The sequence below is a fragment of the Eleutherodactylus coqui genome, chromosome 3, assembly GCF_035609145.1.
Source record: "Eleutherodactylus coqui strain aEleCoq1 chromosome 3, aEleCoq1.hap1, whole genome shotgun sequence".
Taxonomy (NCBI): domain Eukaryota; kingdom Metazoa; phylum Chordata; class Amphibia; order Anura; family Eleutherodactylidae; genus Eleutherodactylus; species Eleutherodactylus coqui.
In genome coordinates, this window is record NC_089839.1 from 183743410 (window position 1) to 183768501 (window position 25092).

The 25092-nt window shown below is 41.4% G+C and overlaps 1 protein-coding gene across 2 annotated transcripts in view; it reads left to right on the top strand.

The window, feature by feature from the left end:
- The window catches only part of PTPRG (protein tyrosine phosphatase receptor type G), a 525693-nt gene that overhangs the window by 280924 nt on the left and 219677 nt on the right, over window positions 1-25092 (top strand). For both annotated transcript variants that reach the window (XM_066596617.1, XM_066596618.1), the window contains exon 5: window positions 5085-5180. In XM_066596617.1, the coding sequence (XP_066452714.1) occupies window positions 5085-5180 (96 nt within the window). The remainder of the gene's footprint in view (window positions 1-5084; window positions 5181-25092) is intronic.

Sequence of the window (25092 nt, forward strand, 5' to 3'; positions counted from 1 at the left end):
GCTGCTCAATTTATATCTTACTCGGATGAACTTTATAGTCCTAGGAGTCTGAACTTTTCTGAGCTTTGCACACACCAGCCCCACACCTCACACCTATTGGTGTATTCCACAGGAGTGCTGCTGCCTCTACCATTTGTTATTTAGATGCAAAAATGCTGTCTAGCAGTGGAATCAACAGCGGCCAGACCGGAGCTACAGAGTGAGTTGAAGTACTTTGTGGTGGGGTTACTGCCTGTCCAGAGGGGTGCCACTTTTACAACTGGGGGCACTGTTACTGTAGGGGCCACTGGGAGGGGGCATGATTACTATAGGGGCCCACTTTTATATCCCACCAGGGAAGTTTGAATACTTTTATCCTTTTTTTTTCTATTGTCTAAACCTGAATGCATCTTCAAGCCAGGTATGTCTTTATAGTCTGATGATGACTGTATATTTCAGGTGGCTTTTATACAAAAGGCGTAAATAACTTAGATGTTTTCCTGATACGAGGTTTTGCAAGTACAAGAACGTACAGTTTTAATGCGTTCTCTTTAGAAATATATTTAATACTCCTCTACGAGTCTCCAAATGACTTACCATCTTTAAATAGAAGACTAATAAATGGGGAATAATAGACTCGGGAGTGAGTGAAATAATCACCCAGCGGTTTATTACAGCGGAGAGCCAGGCTGTTTGTTTGGAATGATTTAGAATGTGCTGTTTATATTGGAGTGTAGCAATCCGTGTTGTCTTGGAAATTCTATTAAATTTATACTTCCATTTATCCAAAATGATTTTCCAGACTTCATTTCATGGTAAATCATATGGCTGTTAGCCCCAGAACAAAGCAATTTCTGAGCTTCTATATTCTAAGCCTTAGCGGTCAGCCGGCTATTTTCATACAATAATAGATACAGAACAGGGTAATAATACTCTGTTAAACAAGCCTCGACCTCTATAATGTTCTCATATTCCTCCCTCCTGCAGGTCTGAATGAAGGTGACATGCTATATGTGGGCTGTTTACCAATAGGACACATGTGGTGGCTCGGAAATAAGTTTTGGGCATACTGTATGCATTTGCATAAGAAGGAAAATATTTTTATAGTATATTTTTAACAAAACCGCTAGGGAGCCCGAGTGCTAAAGTTTATCACCACAGGTGCTTCTTCACGAGATGACATTCAGGTACCTAAGTGCCCGACAGCCGTCCCAACGACTAATGCTCCTATGTTTTCACGTAGGAGCGATAATCGCTCAGTGAATGAAGGTGGAGCGCACTGGAGATCTCTTATGGAAGCCCGCCTTCATTCACTGTGAACAGGTAGTCCTTCATAGATGAACTTGCTGGTTTACGCTGAGTGATAAGTCGCTGATTAATCTTTTTTTTGCTCAGTACCATGTTTGGTCCTACTTTTACATGACATGACTATTGGTCAAATCGCCAGTTAGAGCAGTGGTTTTTTATAAGATTTTTTTCTTTGTATTACAAGACAGCCATTCATCTGAATGGCGTCCTGTGATACTACATTTCGGGAAATATCTGGCTGGCCTTGGTTTCCCTTTCACAATCTGCCAGGAACAAGACTCGGGACGCTCAGCTGTTGGCTCCGGGTGCCAGGGTCTGAAGAAGGTTGTCTCCGAGATAAATTGGCCACATTTGTCAAAAGTAGTCAGAAACTCACCTACTGTCTCATTGACATGTCGGGCTGCTATGCCATTCCTCATTCGAGATTTAAATTGCAGCACTGCCAATGGGAATCGCAATACTAGTTGTCAATTTATTACTTTCGAGGAGGAATAACAACAGGAACAGAACAATGTAAAGTAATAAGAAAAGATAGGTGCTCTTTAAGAGTTCTGTAGACATGTGCTGCTACTTACCTGTACAGCAGATCAGAATATATTTACAGCAGGATATTTCTTCTATTAGGAAGCAATTAACTCTGGCTCCTTATCGACTAATCTCCATCATCAGAAACCACAGTGTCATACTTTGACCTTGCATTAGAGGTCGTTTCCATCATCTAATGACGACGGGGCTGGAAGGAGTTATCAAAATGAATTACTTTATATAAAGTTGTAAATAAAAGACTTCCCCATTACAGACTGCATTAAGTAAAATGGAATCTCGGAGATGCGATAATATATCTTTTTTGTCCCCTCTGCAGAGTAAATAGTTGGCTGCACCACACGCTCTGTCAGACACCTCATTTTTGTTAATAAATGATGTCTTTAAACTGTGACAAATTATGCGCAGTTGTATATTGAACCTTTGGATTTGTACTCTCCGCTGTTGGGGACCGATAAATCAAAATGCATTAGCCACTTTCTATGATTCAAATGCGTTGTGTGTGTATTTTATTTACTTTATTTTGCCATTTGCGATTTGCTAATGTGTTTTATTAATTCATTGTGATTGGATGTGTGTATTGCTGGCAGGACGAAGTAGTCTCTACGCTTTGGCACATGGGTTGTAGAATGTTGGTCGATGGGGACTTTGAATACACAATGGCACATTTGGCAACATGTACATTCTAAATACAGACACTTTACAACCCCCCAAAATGTTTAGAAATGACCCTTTAACTGTAAATTAGCATAACCCCGCCCATTTTGGTGGGGCACTGGCTTGTCCTTCGAAAATTAGGCTGTTGGCAAGTATGCAACAGGGAGATTTAGAACTATAGACTGTTACACTAAGAGAATGCAGCCAATAGCAGGAACATTGAGTGTATTACTCTGCCGTTTGTGGTTGGGGATTGGCCACCTGTGACAACATTGGTCACATGACCTTCTCTTTTGACTGAAAAGGAGGACAGGTAGCCAATCCCCAGCCACAAATATCAGGGTGATGAACTCAATGTCATCACTATCTGTGGCAATCTCTTCATGAGACTGACTATAGCTTTAAGAGAAAAATGGAGTCGTCAATTGCAACCAATCGGATTCTAGATTTAATTTTCTAAAAGTCCTCCAAAAATGACATGTTTGACCTGACTGGTTGCTAAGAGTATATTTTCGTTCCTCCTTTGGAGAAGATAATTTGCGCACCATGCTACTTATCTTCCAATATTCTCTGCCCATTTATGTAGAGCACACCCCCACCCTAAGATCTTGTAATCAAGTAGTGATTATGACTAGAGATGAGTGAGCATACTTGCTAAGGGCAATTGCTCAAGCGAGCATTGCCCTTAGCGAGTACCTGCCCGCTCGAGAGAAAAGGTTCGGCTGCCGGCACGGATGACAGGTGAGTTGCGGCAGTGAGCAGGGGGAGGGAGAGAGAGATCTCCCCTCCGTTCCTCCCCTCCGTTCCTCCCCGCCGCTCCCTGCCCGTCGCCGGGAGCCGAACCTTTTCTCTCGAGCGGACAGGTACTCGCTAAGGGCAATGCTCGCTCGAGCAATTGTCCTTAGCGACTATGCTCGGTCATCACTAATTATGACCCCTTTTCATTACACACCAAAATCAATGCTGATTCACAGACCTTCTAAACAAATACAGACCCCAGGCCAGACCCTTTAAACCTCAATCAGTGGGCCTCAATTGTCAAAAATGTGTCTCAAAAAGACTTGTTGCCAATACCAATCTTTTTTTTTTTTTTTTTTTCCCCACAAGCAATTTAAAAGGAACCTGTCACCAGGTTCATGCTATCCAAACCGCAAGCACTATGAAACCAAGATTGGCATATACAGTGAGGCTATGTATGTCTTACTTTGAAACACCATGGTGTTTCAGAAAACATACTTTAAAGATTCATTCCAAATGATGCTCTAAATCATGGAGCTGGCAGTGTGACAGCCACCGGCAGCATCTTGGTGGGCCGCTCTCTCCCTATAAACAAATAAGGTGCACATACCTGTCCCACATTCATGATGTCCATGGCTCAGGCAGCATGAATTTGGTGACAGTTTACCTTTAAAATATTAAGGCTGAGCTCTTATTACTTTAGGCAATAAGGCCGATATTTCTAGGAGGCTATTTTGATACATCTCCCCCATTGTTTTTGGTAGATCTATGACTGAGATTTCCATAGGCTCATGCCAACTTTCCCAATTTTCTGTGAGACCGTCTCTCAAAATTGGCGACGTTTTTATAATAATCTATAAAGCTTAAAGGGGTTGTACCAGGATTACAGGTTATCTCTTACCTACATGATACATAATAATTTTCTGATCAGTGGGAGTCTCACTGCTGGGACTCCCACCAATCTCAAGATCAGGGGTCCCGTATCCCCCTCTGTCTGTCATTGTAGCCTTGTTTCTTCTCCCGCAGTGATGTCAGAATAAATAGAGCATTGGCCGAGCATGCACGGTCAGTCGGCCATTCATTCCTTTGAATGAAGATGATGGAAATATCTGAGTGCTTGCCGCTTGACTACCTCCGCAGCCCTGTTGAAAGTGAAACCAGTGCTCCATTCAGTTTTCTCCCACTGATTAGCCTATAATAACTTGAGATCCTGGTACATCCACTATTAAAAAAAACCTTTTGTGGTATTTTTGGGTGCATTTATATGTGGAAAGCAAGGTAACTAGGGGTGACGTCACATCATTTTCTTAGCAGACTGTTTTTGCGATGTGGTTTGCCATTGTCTTCCCCAGTCGTTTTTACCCCCAGCGAGCTGAGGACTCATTTTACCAACCTCTGAAGGATCGAAGGCTGAGTCAACCTGCAACCTTCAGGTTGTGAGTGAGAGTTTAGGACTGCATTTCTGCTGCCTTAGCACTTAGCGCCACACATGTGGAAAGTAGGTGGGGCTTAAATGTCCGGGGGATTGGTATGATAATTTAGATGAAGTGTAGCGTGCCAAAACAGTTGCACCCTTTTAGGGATCAGTGCAGTGTGGAATAAAACATTGACACATGATGATACTTGACATTCCTTATGACAACACTGAAGGGGTTGAAGTATCGCCCATATATGCTGAAAATGAGCTCTAGAGGGGAGGAAGCGGATTCTTGTAAAATGATGCATAATTAAATTAATGACATTTTGTATTCTGAGCTTTAGTCTCGACCATTCGTTTGAAAGGCCTTGGAATTTCTATGACATTGTCAAAACATCTCAATGTCTAAATGCAACATTTTTTTTCTTTTGCTTTTTTACAGATGCAGATTTATTCCTACAATCCTGATGACTTTGACAGTTTTGGGGCAGCGATTATGGATAAGAGGTTGATTGCAGCCATGTCTATCTTCTTTCAGGTAAATTTGGTAATGAAATCCTGTGTGTGGGCCATCTGTATTCTGTCTATTGTAGAGCAGCCTTATGGGTAATACCAACTTTTTTTATCTGCTCTTTTATTTTCAGTAGTGCTTGTGTTTTGACTGCTTTTTTGGTTCTGTCCTATTAAGGCAGGTTCTGATCTGTGCCTACATGCAGTACAAGGTAGTCTGAAGTCCTCTTAATATGTCTTAACCAATTAAGAACCAAGCACCGTAAATTTATGGCGCTTGGTCCTGGGCTGTAATCCCATTCAAAATACTGTGCTGGATTAAAACTCCTTCTGCTACAATATAGCAAGAGCAAGTCCGGTCCTTCAGCTGTTAGTCACAGCTGAGGACCCAGAGGAGAAGGTAGAAGTGGTTAAAAACTCTCATGCAGACTACATTGCGCTCAATGAGTGCTCTGTGGTGAATAGAGAAAGCAGAAGTCACTTCCACAATTCAACTTTGCAATCATGTGATCACCACGTGCCTCTTGTTACAGCAGAGCTGCAGGGTCCTAGCAGACCCAGATCAGCTCTCTTAGTGACTATTGTCACTACATGGGGATGTTCTTCCCTGTAACTAGGACTCCTATGGATGCTGCTCCTATGTATGCACCACTTGCAGTAGAAAACTATAAATAAAAAAAAATAGGAATAACCCCTATTATATAGCATAATGTAATATTAAAAAAATATATTTATATATTATCTCACAACAGTAAGCTAAAAAAATAGAGTATATAATAAAAAATATATACTGTTTCCCCGAAAATAGGCCCTACCCCGATAGTAAGGCCTATCAAATTTTGGGGGAGGCTTGAAATATAAGGCCTCCCCCGAAAATAGGACCTATCTCGGGTGCCCCCACCCCCTCCAATAAAAATTAACTCATTAATACTCTGCGGCGTCCCGAGGGTGTCTGCGGTGTCCCGCCGCCGTCTGTAGCAGCGTCTGCGGCGGCGTCCTTCTTCATCTCACAGCTGCCTTCTGCTGGCAATGGGGCTTTGAACACCCCGCCCTCTGGCAAAGCAAACGCTGTGATTGGCTAATCGAGCACTGGCAGCCAATCACAGCCATTCAGTGAATGACATCACTGAATGGCTGTGATTTGCACATCGAGCTCTGGCTGTGATTGGCTACCAGCGCTCGATTTAGCCAATCACAGCACTCGCTTTGCTAGAGCGGGGTATTCAAAGCAGAGAACGCCGCGCCGCTGCTCGACACCATCGGGACGCCGCGGACCAGGTAGGTAAAAGCCCCCTACCCCTATTTTCAGGGGAACACGGTAACAAAGAAAATGACCCGACACCAACCAAAGCCGTTGCCGTATGCACCCTGTAATCTGAGACTATACAAATTATATATCAAAACATCTGAAGCAAAGTGGGGAATCCTGTACAGGAATCTATTTCTGTACTTTATTTTAGCATAAATATACTAATTTTAAAAAGAAACTAGTTTTACAGGTTTTTTAAAAAAAAAATTTTACCTCCTAGTAAAAATTAAAAAATGGAAAAAAGAATCAGTTAAAAAAATATATAAAAAAATATTCCTGTCATGGAAAAAACCGCTGCAAAAATAATTTTTATAAGTTCGGTAACAACCCCAGAAAGTGTCTGGTCCTTTTGGACTGAAGCACCTTGGTCCTTAAGGGGTTAAATAGTGGTTGAAGTTCCACTTTCCGATACGATGCTCTAATTACCCTGGATAGGCTAATTGCTAATTGCCCCCCCCCCCCCTTTCCCATCCACGAGCGGAGAATCATTGCCATTTGGGATTCACTGCGATTTTGCCGGTATTCTCCGTGGTCAGCCTATCTATTAGATAAGGCTGGCAGCGGAGATCCGTCTTCCGGCTCCTGCTCCCGGGCAGGAGATCCGCCGCAGGATACCGCAACGCCCGTGGACAGGCAGCCTAAATAAGAAAACTTCTCCAAGTAGTGGCAGCATGCAGCCAGTTTTATATTTTTTTAGAGCACTAATGTCCCTGCAGAGGATTTTGCTTTAGAAAAATATATTAAGAAAACAATCCGCTCAAATTTTTTGACCTATTTAGAAACAAAGGTGTTCAATAAAAGACATTCACTTTAAAAAAAAAGTTACAAATTAAGTTAACTGATCGTCGAGGGTCTAACTGCTGGGACCTCTACTGATTAAGAGATCGTCGAGGCACTCGATGATCTTCAGTGGTCCCATTTAAATGAATTTTGTGATGGTGTAGTTGTGCGACCACCTCTCCACTTGGGGTGTCTGACCCTGTATTCTCCAGATTGGCGGGGTCTCAGCAGTTGCACCTCTAATGATCAGCTAGTTATCACCTATACACAAGATAGGGGGGGTGACTTAAAGGGGTTTTCCGAGAAAAGTTCTCTGTTATAACAGCTGACCATGCTGAAAATTTAAGAGCCTATACTCGCCCGTCTCTGAACCCCACAGCTCCAGCACCACATCTGCCATGTTTCCCTCCAGCGTTCTGTTTACAAGCTGTACTTTTTTTTTTTTTCCCCAAGGCTAGCTGTTTTTAATTCTTTGACACCTGAAGTATATGTACATCAGATATGTGTTTTGTTTGGAGTGAGCCGACTTGGGAGCTGAGCCCACTCCATACACAGCAGGTGTTGGCTGTCTGACAGCTAACATCTGCCTGCAACGGCCGTGATTGGAAATAATTCCAATCACAGCTATTAACCATATAAATGGCACTGTCATATCTGACAATAGGATTTACATGTCCTGTTTCGGATTGACATGTCTGGAATGGCCTTCCGCTATGAGACTAGGGCGGACTGTTCAGGTATCATTGGAATCTGTGGGCTTTTGAAGTGCTGCCATGAATGTTTGCTTATTAAGACATGTCTGTGAATGCCTGTCCAAGATACAGTATAATGCAGTAGTGTAGTATTGCAGTATACTAGATAAGCAATCAAATGATTGCACGTTCATGTCCCCTTAGGGGACTAAAAACAAAGTATTTATTAATAGTTTAAAAAAAAACTATATATAGAGAAAGGTATTCTGGGACTTTTTTCTAGTGATGTCTGACAGATTTGCCCCACAGCTCCTATTGAATTCAGTGGGAACTGCACCTGCAGTACCAACTGGATCTCTGCGCTATGGTCAGCATAATCTGCTTTCTGTGCTGACTGAAGTAACAGTAGCCCTGGGATTTAACAGATTGGCAGTGATCTCAAGTGTCCTGCAAAAAACAAGCCTGTAGATGGCTAAGTTGATGAAAGAATAAAGTTAAGATTTTTTGAAAGTTGGGAGAAGAAAAATAAAATGGATAAAGCAAAAAATGGCCATGTCTAAAGGGGTTAACAAAAAGTTATCCTGAAAATCCCTTTCAATATCAAGGGTCAACCCTTTTAAGTAAAAATCTCTTTCAAGAACAAGCATTTCTTACCATTACCCCATAGCAGGTGGAAGTGTTTTTGATTTCCGATCAAGGATTATATTCTTTTTGAAATTTGTTGTCCTCTTGACACCGCTGACTTCACTTAAAAGGTCTGAAGGTGTGTGCGAAAGAACTGTACAACTATTGCTTGCTTGTTTGCTTGAGTAAAATGGGAAGTGGAATCCGGCTCCTTAGCACTTGACATGTGGTAATTTTTCTTGAACTTACACTTGAAAGGCTGCGATCAGCTGCTGGAGGTCTCTATTCTCTGCATCAAAACAACTTAAAGGCTCCTACTATTCAGTCATAAAAGATCTTCCTCAACGGGATGGCAAGAAGAGAGAGTTTCGCGAGCCCGCCCTTGTAATTCTGTGTTCTTATGCAAAGCTTTAGATGCCAGCGTTTTTCCCTGCACTTTGGTTTTTCCTTTGCTTGAGCCACAAACCTACTAATGGAAGGGATCACAATTGCGAGCGTTAAGTGCTTGTAGCTCCTGGGCTTTCCTCCAAATTTTGCTGGAATACACGCTGTGAGGTAACAATAGCTCTCTCGGGACAAGTCACCAGGTAGAGTTTATGTACTGCGGCTATGCCAGTCTTTCATCAGCAACAGGCATTTTTCTTTCTACAATGTACCCATTCTCATTATTTTGCTGGGTACTTGATTGCTATATTTAAGCATCTGCCTCTTTCGCTTTTACTCTGCCGATCCTCTTTACTATACGCGACCGTTCACATAGATAGAATCTCTAGTATAAAATGTGTTCGTCCTAGAAAGAGTTTCATCGTATGAATACTAGTCAATAGAAGTTCCAGATGTCTTGTCAGTGGTATAAAATTTGGTTTTAGCCATTCCTGATGGAAATATGTAGGAAGAGATGCATGGAAACCAATATGGCTGATATTAAAGAGGTTGTGCCAGGATTAAAGGTTTATCCTCTAGCCACTTGAACTTAAATTTAAATGAATGGAGGGGCCATGTGCATGCTCGACCTCCACTCCATCCATGCAGGGACCTTGAAGACCGCATCGTTGGAAGTCCAAGCAGTCGAATACCCATTGATCTCAATTATTCTGTATCCTGGAGATGGATGACTCTTAATCCTGGTACAACCTCTTTAATGCTTCCATGGGAATTGTCACCCAGATTTCCTGGATTTCCATGCATTACCTAACCAGACAAGACTTAACGGACAACAATCTGGATAAGTTGAGTAAACACTCTCTTAAGAAGCTTAACGTTTCCTAGGGAGCAGATAAGTTTTTATGGCATGAGGTGATAAGAAAAAAGTTGCCTACTGAATGTCCCATCCCTTCAGCAACACCTCTCAGGTCACCGTGTTCCATATGAGTGATCAACTGCACATAACCATTTAAAGGGAGCTTCTGGGCCAAAACAGCAGGATGTTTGAAAGGTGATTTTTTTTTTTTTTTTTTTTCTTTTTCCTCGCTGTTCATTACGCCAGATTCACATGGGTTTAAGTATTTTTGCCTATGCATAGGAGTGTGTAGCGTTTTTGCTGAATGAAAGTTGCTTTTATTGCTAGCCTATCAGCATATTTTGCTGTACTTTTTGCACGTGCAGGGCATATGCATTTTGCGTGCGGCAAAAAACTTGCACCAGTTGAAATGGCTAATTAGTCTGAGTTCTAGATGTGTGTGTTCCTGCACAATTGCACACTGTTTCATGCATCTCCTAGTGTGTTGCATGCGCATTTGCACATCCCCTTTGACTACTATGAGGACTTTTGCTGCACAAATGCGCAGGAAAGTGGAGCATGTTGTGTATTTTTTTTTTTTTTTTGCACAACCGAAATGTGCAGGAAAAATATGCTTGTGAACAAACCCATTGAAATCAATAGGATCTATTTACAGAGTATTGCGCGTGCAAATATGCCCACGTGAACCTAGCCTTATATTTATCTGCTCCCTGGGAAAATGCAAAAAAATCCTAGACAACTCCTTTAAGTAAGTGCTGTTGTGGTTAACTCCCATCTCCTAACTTTTCCAATTATCTAGATGAGCATCTTTTTTTTTTTTTTTTTCACTACACGGTCTTTTTTTTTGGGGGGGGGGGGGGCTGGGTTGGGTAGAAGCAGGGACCAGCAAGATCTCCATGATTTTCTCACCAGTGCAAAAGCTGCAGAGCAAAGCTCTAGTCAGATTTCCATTCTTCAGTTCCATCTTTGATCTGGAGTATGGAAAAGCAAGGGTACCGGATCTATCAAAATAAACCAGTGTGGCTGGACAGAAGCCATTGGCAATAATGGGTTCCATTAGATTTTCATCTTATTACTGGAAGAAATAGCCCAGCATGTTGCACTGTGTTTTTTCAGCTTTTATAATGAAACCTCTGGGAGGAACGGAAGTCTGAACACAGCATATTGAAGTAAATGTTTGCTCAAGCAACAACGTATTTGTGGCACCTGGGTCTCCATCAAACGCAAGCATGCAAAACACAGACTATTAAACCAACCCTCTGGTTTCGGGGTGGGGGGGGATTTATTACCTGCAGTTGTTCTTTTTTACTGTCCTTTCAATTTGCCCGTTCCTGGCCCTATGCTTGGCAGTCCAAGATGGCGGAAGCCATTTTCTAACTGCCTAATGCCCACACTTCACTGCTCTCTGATTGGGCGGCGCTGATCACGTGAGTAAGTCTGGCCAATCGGAGAGAAGGTATGGTGCATTAGTAGTCTAACACTACCAATGTACTGTGGGGGATTAGGTAGTTTAACCCTTTGCAATCCAATTTTGGATTCAGGGTTTCCAAGGGGGCTTTCTCTTTCTGGCATTATATAATGGTGCCATCTGCTGGCTAGAGCCAGTACTGCGGTGTGAGACATGCTGGAGAGGCCCAGAGCGGCCACTAATATACAGCAAGAATACCCTGCCGGATGTCTTCAGACATCGGAGCTGTACAGCCTTCAATCAGAATGTCTTCAGACGTCAGACAGTGGATTGGAAAGGGTTAAAGATTGCATTAGCCATCTTTGCTAGAAACTGGTCCCAGAACTGATAGATTAAGGGGATGGCAGAGAAGAACTACTGCAGGCATTATACCCCCACTCCTCGGATTCCAGGACAGAATTAACCATAAGGTCACTTTAAGATGAAAAATAACCAACTACTCTTTAATTGAATGGACCTGAGCTACAATATGAAGCAAGACTTTGGCCAAGAGCTGTGATGTTTCTGGGAATGAAAAGCTGAAGCAAATCCTTTTCATTACACTCATATGGATGGCTGGGGCTCCGGCTCAGCTTCAAAACCCAACAACATCCTACGGATAAGCACGGTTTTTGTTCAGGACTAGAAAAAATGGCTGCTTTCTTCCCAAATCCATGCCACACCCATCCACAGATTGTGTGCAGTATTGTAGCACAGCCCTATTCGCCTCACTGCATCTGAACTATAAAACCAGACACAACTCACAGACGGATGTGACGCTGTTTCCGGAAGAAAGCGGCCATGTTTTTCTAATTCTGTACCATAGCAGTTTTCAGAGTTGTGGGCTCATTTTTCTCTGTAACGCATTATCATTTGCTTCAGTGCTACATAGAATGTTGTATCATAAGTTCAAGTCACTGAGTTCTCGTTTTGTAGTGTGATGATGATTCTTTACAACGGAGAAACTTGGCGCCTGGCGGAATTCATTAGAGAAATATGGAGCGTCTTAATCTTTTCCCTTTGGTGTGCTTGGCAGAGACGGGAGGCAAGAACAGGTGCGACACAACTTGGACGTTTTTCCTCCTGCGATACTCAAAGGCCGCCTATAAAAAAAGATAGACGTATCTGCTGTGTAGAGTGGAGCGTAGAGCAGCCACATCAGGACTGACGCTGGAACAGAGCGTGTCCTCGGGACAGAGCGTGTCCCTTATGCTGCTCGAATTTAATACATCTGGGCAAGGGAAAGGGGACAAGGAATATATTAGTGAAGTTAAAGATTCATTGAAGAACATTTTCAGAATGAAATATTCAGCACACTTTGAATTCTCCAAACTCGACTGAGCATGTTCCGCCTAAAAACAGCTGGATGATACATTTGAGTCTAATTTGTGAATGTGTTGTGTGATAATGCAATGAGAAAAGAGGAGCTGAAGTACTCTGAGGTTGTTATAGCTTGATGACAAGGAATAAATTTATTTTTTGTTGTTGCTGTGATTACAAAAAGATAATAAGGTTTTGTCAAAGTTTAATTTTTAGTTTTACAATGAAGAGGAACTAAACTGGAAAAGTATTCCTTCGTGGAATGGCTTAGCTCTTGTGATTAGCAGTCTTTCCTACCCCCCACCCTCTCCCTTCTTTTTTTTCCCATTGCTTTCCCTCTCGTACCTCTTCCTGATGTGCTGGTCTACTCTTATATCATCCACAATTCTTTAGATTGCTCTTGTTCATGCATCCTATTGGTTTTATGGGAGACTGTTCTTGCCTAGAACCTAAACTGGAGAAGAATGTACCATAATTGAAGCTTAGCTTCACTCAAAAGCTGAAAATGTTACTACGTCTAAACCAGATATCCCATTCTGGGGTGTATCTATAAAAGGTGCAGAAATTGCACCTGATGCCTAAATTTTGCCCTAAATGTAGAGAGGAGAAAGTGGTTTCTGGACACCTCTGTAAGTGACATAAGGATCAGGTAGATTGAAATCCAACTACTTAATCATTATCTCCCAACTGCTTAATCATTAGCTCTGCCATTGGGGGAGTCAGGAAGCTTCCTTCATATCCGATAAATTAGCCAAACTTGCTGATTTGGGGGAGTTTGAACGATTCAGCTAATGTATATGGCCACCTTGAAGTGGTTTCCAGGCTTAACATTTGATGACCTATCCTCAGGGTTGATCATCTGTAGTTAATTGGCAGGGGTTTTGCTGCTTGGCATCATTGCTGATCATCACAGTGACTTCTTCTAAGGCATCTGATGTCACATTTATCAAGACGCATGCCCCGAGAGCAGTTCAGTTCCATTCGAGTGAATGAAAATGAGTTGCTATACCAGATACATATTCTGTTCTTGGTATGAACTGAAGCAGCTCTGGCACTCGCCCAAGCACTGCGATCACTTCAATCAGCTGGACGGTGGGGATCCCGAGCGATGAACCTCTGCTAATCAACTATTGATAAGGATAAGTCATCAATAGTTTAGTCTCAGAAAAACTCTTTAATTCTGCTTCTAAAATGCTGACCATGCATATGATTCTCATCCATGGGCCAGAAGCCAGTTATCTGCTTCTGACCCTGCTGGTAAATTTTAGTAATGCTATGAAATTCCTGCGGCTATAGGAGCCGTTTAGAGACACTTAAGAACCTCAGATGGCTTCTGTGCCACTAACCGGAGAACACCACTGTGTAGTAGTTTTTGTTACAGAGCCCGTGGCTGTATAGCGGACATTATTATTACTGGGAACACCACTGGGGAAAGTCTTAGCAAAGAAATTTATACCTACCTATTAAATAGAGACATTAATGACAAAGGAAAATTATTTGCATCCGGAGACCTGCATTCGAAGCTTTCAAACGCAATAACAGATGCTTCCTGGGACTTGTATGAAAAGAAATTTGCAAAGCAAGCTTAGATATCTGATACATTAAAATTCCCGCAGTCCATCACAGCTCTCCGATTACCTTGCAACATTTGTGGTTTATGAGAAAGATTGATGACGAGACAACCTGCTGATTACAATTATCCAAAGAGGAGAGCAAATTATTCTGAAATTCTCAGAATGTGGCAGATCTTAATTCCTCATTTTTTTCTACACAAGTTCCAAATGACTTGCGTGGGGTAGACAGGAAAAGATGTATATGGACTGCAGTACAAAACGTGTCTACTAGAGATGAGCGAGTATACTCGCTAAAGGCAATTGCTCAAGTGAGCATTGCCTTTAGCGAGTACCTGCCCGCTCGAGAACAAAGGTTCGGGTGCCGGCGCGGGGGAGCGGTGAGTAGCAGCAGTCAGCAGGAGGCAGCGGGGGGGAGAGAGGGAAAGAGATCTCCCCCCGTTCCTCCCCGCTCTCCCCCGCAGCTCCCTGCCCGCCATCGGCACCCGAACCTTTGGTCTCGAGTGGGCAGGTACTCGCCAAAGGCAATGCTCGCTTGAGCAATTGCCTTTAGCGAGTATACTCGCTCATCTCTAGTGTCTACACAATTAATTAATTAACCCATTGACCAATGCTGAGCATAGAATAAATATTTTTTTTTGTAAATTTTAATTTTCTATGCCCTTTTAAGTTTATTTCTCAAGTTACTAGTCATTATTGCGCACCCTGTGATTACATAGAAAGATTCAGTAAAGCGGCGGTAGATTTCAAGATCTCTGCTTTGCTTGAGGTATATTCCTTCAAGAATGAAAAGTTTGATTTTGAGTTTTCCCGCACTTTTATTTCATACTTATTCATTCATGATTTTCCTTCAAACTCTAGCTGAATATCTGCAAGTGCCGAGCATCCAATGAGTTATAGCGAATGCCAAACAACAGGTCCTGTCATCCACAGTGACTATTCTGGAAATCAGTACCTTCATCTTCTCAGGGAGGATTTGGATTACATATCGTAAAAATACAACACAAAATCCACACGTTCTGCAACAAGGAAAAGCAAGCAGAATTACGTGTACCAATTGTATGGCGGCTTTGTGTTGAGTAGATTGGTATGAAGTTTCATAGCATTAAAGTCCGAAGAAATTCTGCACCCAAAATCCAAAACACATGTAGAAAACTTGGCAAAAAGTATTTCCACTGCAGAAGAAAATCAGTGCGGAAATGTATTGTGATTGGGGATGCTTTTTCCCACCATAGAAATACATGATGTGGGAGAAAATTACAGCATGTGTATCCACTCAAAGTACATGTAGCATGTCCTGACCCAGGAGGAGTAGGACACCCCACCCACCCCGAATCTAAAATAGAATTTTAGGGGAAATTAATCAAAGAACATTTAATTTTTGCTGGCAATAAAACTCCTCCAATCCTCATCTGTAACTTTCACATTTCGACCTTCGATTCCGGGCAGCTTACCTCCTTCTTCCCCCTACTTGCTCGATTGACATCAAGCAAATTGCTGGCTCATGGATTAGAATTGTATGTATGGTCAGCATTTTAGAACCAGAATTAAGAGTTTTTCTGAGACATATTCTGCTCAATAGTTGGGTCTGCCTATAAGTAAAGTCCGGTCAATCAAGCCGCCCCGGGGGTAGTTTTTTTAGTTTTAAAATGGCTTTCTCTAAAACACTGCATCATTTCAGAGTAATATGTGACCACCTTGTGGTGCTCTCTGTGAGGGCTGCAGAAAGATGGTAACAGAATCTCTTTAAGCGCTTTGTATATAAAAACTCGTTTTAATCAAATGGAATGGTGTTTCTTTTTTTTGTTTTGTTTTGTTTTTTGAAGGGGTTGTCCAGTTGTAAATCTTTAGGCTAATCCATCATTGTTAGATTGGCTAAGGGCCACCCCCCAGAACTCCTGCCAATTAACTGTTCATTTGTTCACTGAGCTCATTTCTATAGGAAGCAGACTGCTCCATTCTCACTGCAGTGGCCGGGCTTGGTATTGCAAGCAAGTGAATAGGAACTTGGCCTGCAATACCAAGCTTGCCCTCTGCAGTGAGAATGAAGTTGTCTGTTTCCAAAGTGCATCAGCCTAACAAACGGCTGATCAGTGTAGATCCTGGGTGGCAGCTTATGTGACAAAACACCAGACAAAAAGCCACAGACAACAGATTTTGTGAAAAGCCCAAAATTGCCACAAACGCCAAAAGCAAAAGTGCTGTGTGTTGTAGATTTTAAATTGATTTCAGACTTCAAAATAACATCTGGTCAGTCTGTGTGTGGTTTTTTTTTTTTTTTTTTTTAAATGAGCTTTAGAACAGGAGAGAAAAACGAAATTAAAACATTGCAAAATTGTTGCAAAACGGGGTGTGTGAATCTGGGCTTAAGGGCTCCTGTCCACGGACGATATTACATTGAGTAACTCGCAGCGATAATCTGCCTGCGAGTAACGCAGTGCACGCTTTCCATAGACTTAACTATGGAAAGCGCAGCCCCCTGTCCACAAGCGGAGAATCGCGGCATGCTGCAATTTGCCACTATTCTCTGCGATGAGCCTGTCCGTTCTCTCCCCTGCTCCCTGGTGCTAGCGTTATTCTGCCTCGCCCGTGAACAGGGGGCCTAAGATGCCAAAGAGTGCATGGAACTTGGAGGTCCTCCTATGCAATGATCAATCATGTGGCTACTTAAGACTTGCACTACCCTCTCTTGTATTCAATATCTGTCGCTTGTAGACACTTACCAAATCAATTACATTATGCAGCATGCAAATTTAATAAGAGCGCAGTAAGTTCAAAGACTATCATCCCTGCATTGCAATAACCCCCAGCTGAACATTGGTGTGTTCAAATTAGTCTCAACACCACTTTCTACATCTCCGCGAAGAGAAGGAACAGTTCAAATGAACTACCTCTACAGGGAGTATGCAAAGCGTACCAACGAACGCTTTAAACCAGATCCTTGTCTTAACAACCTCCAGATGGACTTAAAATGAACCTTGGTTAAGTTCAATTGGCTTTTATTGTAACTAAGGTTGTGAAGCTCTAATTCACCGAAAGAACTAATTAGAAAACATAAGAAGTTCTATTAAAATAAAGCATCAGGGGATGAAAGTTACAAATGCATAGAAGAAAAATATAAAACTGAATATATAAATATAGCCGTGCACATTATTTTCCATTGCGGACACAAAATGATCCTAGATGAAGAGTAAAATGTTCTGGATTATAGATCAGCAGTGAACGACTATCCCTCTTGTATTGTTAATTTTTGCACCCCGGATCTTGTCCTTGAGTTGCCCGTTGGTCCATAAAACTGCCATTCGGTCATTTCTCTGATAGTACTTGCTCAGCTTTCGCAGATGCATAATCTAATGAACATGGCAAAGCCGTATGCTTGGAGCCTATGCAGCGGCACACACAGTTTCTATGGTTCTGTATTACGTAGTCATAGACACATCAAGTGCTGCAATATGTTGCCCCAATGAGGCACTGTGTTCTTCTGTGCAAACAATGCTGTGAATGAGCAATATGTCCGTAACTTGGCATACAATGTTGTAAGTGGGTTTTTTGTCCGTTTCCTTGCAAATTCAATATGAAACCATCAGAAGGGCAAATCTGCTCCTTCCACGCTGATGCTCCTCCTGCCCTCATATCATTGCATTGGTTAAGCTTAGTGTTATTTATTGGTGAGCTTTCGATTTTCGGTGGAAATGGCTTTACAAGTTGAAAGCTCTGAATGATGCAAGGGCATAGGATAAGTACAGTATGGCCAATTACTTATTTATGAAAATGTTTAAATTCATATAATGTATTAAATCCATTTAATTATAGAAAGCTGAATTACTATACTTGGCTGGATGGCCTTTTCTTAATAATTAAAGGAGCATTGCTTTGATATTCACATGGATGATACAACTGCCACATTTGGAGTTTTTGCACACACTGTTCTTTTCTAGTGTTATAGAAGCCTCATACTAATTTTCATGCACTTTAAAATGTTTTGGGGTATTTTGGGTCAGTAGAGGTACATGTTTTGGTGTTCTGGCATGAAGACTTGCAGCATTTAGTATGTGTCTTTACTATGCAATCAGAGACCTCCATGCCTGCGGCCACCAAATTTTGCTGCAGGTCTTTTGCAGTAAATCGAGAGTTATTGACCACCTACATCAGGAATCTGGTGGCAGCTGGCGATGGCACTTGGTATGGCACATGGTTGAGCACTGTAGCCCCCTAATTCTAGCTATCAGTGGGGATCTCAACAGCAATCTGAATCTTCTCTGCAAGACACACTGTCAGCATTCAGATGTGTATACACAGAAAGTACTGAGGAAGAGGTTCACCAACCTCAAAACGTGTATACATGCTGGTTTTAATCCATAAATAGTGTTTGGCCATATACAATCCCATGTAATTATATTACAACTGGAGCTTGTGTCACACACCCCAAAAAATGTTTTTCTCCTTGCATATATGGTGAAAATGTTCACCCAGTTGGGTATAACGTTTATAACGTTACTTGGGTTGAGCTGCACCTTCTCTATTTAGAGATTCCTTTGCTGTGGGTCTTGCCACCCTTGAAAAAGGACATATTTTCCAATTTCATATTTTCATTTTTCATTGGGGTTGCTTCAGCACTTATTTCTACTACTCTATACTGATCAATAGTTTTGACAGGTCTATGACCTGTCAAAAGTTAACTCAAAATGAAACTACTGTTTTTAACTTTTTGGACCACTCTTTTTGACATATTTTGAACATGCAATCAAATGTCATAATCAACAAATTCCTAGCCAGTCCAGGTATCTGACGTGTTTTGTCTCAAGCACACCTGATGGAACGTGTGTGCTCCTTGCTCCTATGAGGGATTCTATTCAGAGGGTTAAATAATTCTGGCTTTCTGAGATGGCAGTAGTCATTGAAAGTAGAATTTTGTGTTGAATTTGGAGAAACCACTTGTCTTGGTTGTATTGAGCTGGGGTTTTTTCTTAGAAATTCTTTATATACGATTTTTTTATTTTTTTTTTCTTTGCAAAACCTCAAGTTTAGCATTGTTAGCTTAGGCAAGAGTAGGAACCAATCAAAACAAACTTGGTAATGCACGTTTCATATTGCTAATGGATTACATAATACTGCTAACCTGGTGGGCCCATGTGGTTCTTTCTCTACTGCCGAACCAAGTTGGTGGAATATTTATTAATTTTTGAATGGCGTAAGCTCCCATTTGGAACCCGCCATCCCATTCCTTTATGTGTTGAAAGAATCCACCATCAGCTTCACTATTTCCTATCTATAATTGACGTACACAAAAAAGAAAACCTTAATGTAACTACAAACCAGAACTTCCCCCTCTGTGGGACAACTATACTTATTCTGAAAACCACTAATTTGAGGAAAAAAGAGAAGGGAACCTCAAAAGATCTGGGGAGGTGGGGAAGAGACAGAAGTAGAAAAAGGAAAGAAAGAGGGAGAGAGAGAGGAGGGAAAGGAAAGAGGGGAAAAAAGGAGGGGTGTAGAAGATGAACCTAGTATTGAGCTATCTAAATTGTTCTTGTTTGATTTTGGTTTTTTGCAAACAGCTGAAAATTTGTAAATTTGGCAAAGAAACTAAATTTGCAAAGGAGATTGAATAATATTGATTGTAACTGCAGATTACTGAAGCTGACCATACAAATTTAGATGTATATTGGTCCAACCAACCAATTTTGGCGGGACTTGCCAACCCTCCTTTGTGTAATGAAGGCCTCCAGAAACTCACTGGCAGATGTCAAAGAAAAGGATTGAACTGTCTGAAATGAACAAGCACGATCCTTTTACGAGAAATAAACTGCCAGATGTATCTGACAAAGGCTTACCCCCTATTCAGGATATATGTATGATCACTAGAGTCAGCGCTTGGTCAACCACCATCTGTGTATGCTCAGCCTTTAGTTTTTTAATAAGCTCATTAGTACATTTGCGCAGGTAAAAATAAATCTACTTTACCGGCCTTATTATTTTTCAGTATGCCTGCCGAATGAACATTAAGATCAAGGACAAACTGATCTCGGCACAAATGTTGCATTTCTGTTTGGAAGGTCTTATCAGTTGCTTCCCGGCTGTAGTGTCAGTTACCTGCACAGCAGAGTGTTCAACCAGCGTGCCAAGGAGACTGATTGGAGAGACAAGCCGATAGAACCCTATTGCATGTCCAGACAGCCTGCCTTCTGCACTTCCAAACTTGATGTGTAACAAAGCCAATTACATAGAGAGAAGAGCAGATTCTAGAGACCACTGCCATATTCCATGAGTAATACCATTTTCAGAGGTTTCAGTCTGCCTCTTCCAATTTACTCTACATTTCTAGTACCGCAAAGCAAAGTTTCAGAATGAGAGACAGTGGATTGTATTTATGGCAAGTGGCGTCCCTGATATTCTCTCTGAAGCCATCACGGTCACATGTTTCCTATTACATTAGTGTTCCCATAAGTGGATGGGGAATTGTGAACATAAGAGTCACTGTCTGCTTTTAAAATCTCATTATATCTAACAAGGAATTGAATTTACCTATTATGATGTGAGACATTGACTTACAAAGTACTTTGACACATGAGACTTGTTCTGTTTATAAGACCGAGCATTGCCGATCCCTCATGCACAATGCAAATGCCGCTAAACCTTTGTAAAGTGCATGTCTTCTCAATTGGATTATATTTTGGAGGAGGATAATTTATTACATCTGATACAGTGAAGGAATTGCTTTTTGTTGCTTGGGGCCAGTTGACTGATGAATGTAGCTTGGGTGTGGTGAGTTAAGGGACTTGGGATATTGAGATAGAAAATGTTAAAGAGGTTGGAAAATCTTAAAAAAATTAAAATGTCAGCTTTCTTCCAGGAATGGCACTACAACTATTCATTGGTTGTGAGTTAAAGCTGCTCAATCCCATTCATTTCACTGGAGCTGAGTTACAGTACCAGCAACCACCTATGCACAGATGTGGCACTGTTTCTGGTAGAAAGCAGCAATCTTTCTCTAATCTTGTAGAACATCCTTAAAGTAATCTGCATAAATGCATCTCCTAAATATGTATAATGCACAGAGAAGTGCCAGTCAGGACTGGAAGTAGTCTGCCTCAATCCTCCAAACCGAACTCTTCCTTTTCAGACATTTGTCACTCCAGCTGTGAAGCAAAAATGCCAGCATCTTATAGTATGGTGGACAAAATTCTAATCTTTAAGACTCAGAACCACATATGTGGACCCTATATGTTGGCACTTGGTCCTATAGGCACTCTGTGTGCCATATAGAGACACTGTTTTCCGCTTGACGCTTTACTACTGTAGGAGGGTACAGGTGTAGCAAAGTTTAACTTAACTCCTTAAACTTTAAGGAAATGTTTTGTGCTGTTTTTGTCCTTTTTAGTATTTAATTTGTTTTGTTGTGTTAGGATTACAATTGCTTTTCAACAGTTTAACATAAGATAACTTGTCACAAAGTTATTACAGTCAAGTTAAACTTTTCTACATCTGTAACGCAATAATATAATATGGCATGCAACGATTTTTGCCCTATGGATTCAGTTTGGGCACCATGTTTATCTGATGTGTCCATAGGCATCCAATTAATCTAAAAAAAACAATTATTTAAACAAGTGATTCTCCATAAATTGGCTCTAGGCAATCAGGGTTTTTTAAGACATAGGCTATTTGATCCTCTTACCACCACGGAACCCTTGAGAATTCTAAGAGGGTGCAGGCAATACGGCAAAATGCTTTTTCACCACTCTGATCCACAGTTTTGAAACTGGTTACTGGCAGTGATTGTGCCATCTCTTCAGGCTTAATGAAGCAGATGTGTCCTCACTTGAACTATTCCCTTAAAAAGGCTATTTGGAGAGATACTGGCCCTGATTCAGTCTGGGTCCACCAGTGTTGGTGGGGTCATGTGGTAGGAAATTGGTGATATCATCACGTGGGGCTGGCTGACTGGCTTATATCAATAGCTAAGCCCACTTTTCTGTCTCTGCATCCGCCATGTTAGAGAAGGTGACTGGCTTAGTTAAAGTAATGTGCTAGTTGATCAGCCACCTGCGATGACCTCGCCAACAGCAAAAAGTCCATACCACATGACCTGGTATTTGAACCAGCCCTAAAGTGGAGGTGTCAGCACTGATGGACATGGACTGGTTCGGTGTAAGTGTATCTTTCCAGATACACTTCTGAGTAGATGTTGAGATAAACAAGGTTATCATGAGATGATGATTTTGTGATACTTCATCACGAGAGGTTTATCCTACATGTGTTATGTGTAACCACCCAGTGGGTAGGTGCATTGCTGCCTGTCGAGGGCTTTGCTGGCACTAATATATTAAACTGGTTTGAGTTTTTGGAGTCCTGAATATGAGCCAAGATAAGAATGGACACATTTGTACATATGTATTTACTTTGGAATGGCGCCTCTCCCTTCTATGATTGTCATAGTGGAATTTACAAATCCACATCAGAACAAGTGGACATTTGCGACTACGTAAAAAATAATCTAATCTTGCATAAAGACGGGATTCATTTTCCAGAACATTGTTTTATTTGACCTAACCATCGACTGCAACGGTTTAATAAAGCCCCCAAGCGGAGTTCTCTTCCTAAAAGCTTCATTTTCTATCTTTGGGTCTTGATGACTATTAGTAAATGCAGATGAAAGCCTGAGCTAAATGTCTGTTCTTTGGTTACCGTCAGTTACTGCAGTGCTGTAAGTATACTCTCTCTGTGATACAATTAGCAGTCCTTGGCTCAGTACACCTGTCAACTCACGTTGACATTCGAGTGCGCTGCGCAGTCATCCATAGTCTCACAGTCACCTAATGCCTGCAGTCAAATCACATCACCAAATCTTGGCTCATACAAAGTTTTGGGTTTTTTAAAGAGAATTTCTCATTGTATCAGCTGGTATGAGGCAGAATCTTCCACGAGGAAGGTTAGTAAAAGATAATAGTCAAACTCCATCCCTTCCATTTCTTTGATCTCACTGGAGAACATAGACAAATATATAGGGTGCCTTAGATGTGTGGAAACGCTCATATAGCATGAAAACGGTTTGGCAGGTGGTGACCAATGTTGCATACAAGCTGCGAGGAAAGAGGAAAACCTACTTTGGCCAGGTCACCAAAATGACAACCATTTTGAATGCCTCCATCTTGGATTCCACTCTAGTTTTTCCAATGGAAAGGTAGATGTGCGATTTCTCAAACTGGCAGAGAATTTCACTAGAACAGTGTTCTTCATTTTAACATAACTTTATTCGTTCTCATGTTAACAGTGATTTTTCTTAATTATCGGTAATGTGAATGATGGCATTATCGCAAGCGGAACATGTTAAGATCATCCTTATATTAGGTGAATGAAGCACAAATCATCACAGCAGATTTCAATAAACCCCACCCAACCAGAACTTCCATTAACCACAATGGAGTTGTCAAACGTCTTTCCAAATTTTGAGAAACAGGTTCTGTCACTGATATATTAACCCCTTAAGGACCAAGCTGTTTTGTACCTTAAGGACCACACACTTTTTAGGGATTTTACCCATGTGGCGGTTTTACTGCTCTATTTTATTTCCTTTAGCTACCAAAATTATTTTTGCAGCGTTTTTTTTTTTTCCTGTGACATATAGGACTATTTTTTTTATATCTTTTTCACTGGCTTTTTTTTTCTCTCCATTTTTTAGTTTTATTGTGGGTAAGAAGCTAAAAAAAATCATTTTTTTTTTAACATTTATAATTTTTTTTTAAATTATTTTTATATTTACACTAAGGTTCCTCTATTTGTTTCGGACATTTTGATATATAGTATGTATGGTTTTGGTTTACAGGGCGCATACGGCGACTGTTTTTGTTGGCGTCTGCTTTGTGTTGTTCTCTTTCTTATGTATGTATTGTTTTATTCTGTTATTTTGTCTTACTGATGTATGTAATTGTGTTTTTTACTATCTATGTCCCCCATGACGTCATATAAGACCTCTGGGGGACATTCACATATTTTTTTTTCTCTATTTGAAACTTTCCCACTGTAGCTGGGGCGTCAATAGGAGCCCTAGTTACAGGGGAAAGCAACCCCTGTGGTGACATTAGTCACCTGCAGAGCTGCCAGGGTCTAGTCTGACCCTCCGGCTCTGCAGTAGCAGGGAATCCCAGGAGGTCACATGACCCCCCGAGGCTCCCGTAGTGAAAGTACATGTTACTTTCACTTTCCCCATACAGTGCTCATTGAGCACTGTATACCAGGGAAGCAGAGGGCAGGAAGGGTTAAAAACCCCTCCTGCCTTCTGCTCCTGGTTATCAGCTGTCACTAACAGCTGATAACCCGTTCCTGCCTCTGACTGATTGCAGAGCAGGAGACTTAAAGCACCGCCATAATTTTACGATCGGTGGTGCTCTTCGCCCAGGACCAGCCGCCGTAAATTTACAGTGGCTGGTCCTAAACGGGTTAAAATCTGGACGACCAAAAAAGTTACTAATGAAGCATCAGCAAACGCTGTTCTGGCCTCATTTAGCAAGAGCACATATGTAGCATTCATCATCTGTCTCAAGAGTGTGGGATTAGCCATGCCTCCATACAAAGAGTTTTCTCTAGGCATAAATGGTATCCTTATAAATTTGCAGATGCTGTATTACCTGACAAAGGACGATCTCAACATGTTCTTTGAGATAACTCAATCATTCACATTGCCTATAATGAAAATAAATCACCATGTTAACATGTGAACCAATAGTTATGTTAAAATGAATAACAGCATTGTTTTTTTGGTAAAAGGCTTTGCCTGTTTGATATATCAAATATCTACCTTCCCATTGAAAAAAGTAGAGTTTAAGCCAAGATGGCGGTATTCAAAATGGCCGTTATTTTGGTGACATGGCCTAACGGGTTTCCCCTGTAGCTTGCATGCAAAACTGGATCACTCTGTCAAACTGTTTTCATTCTAGATGGGTGTTTCCACACTTTT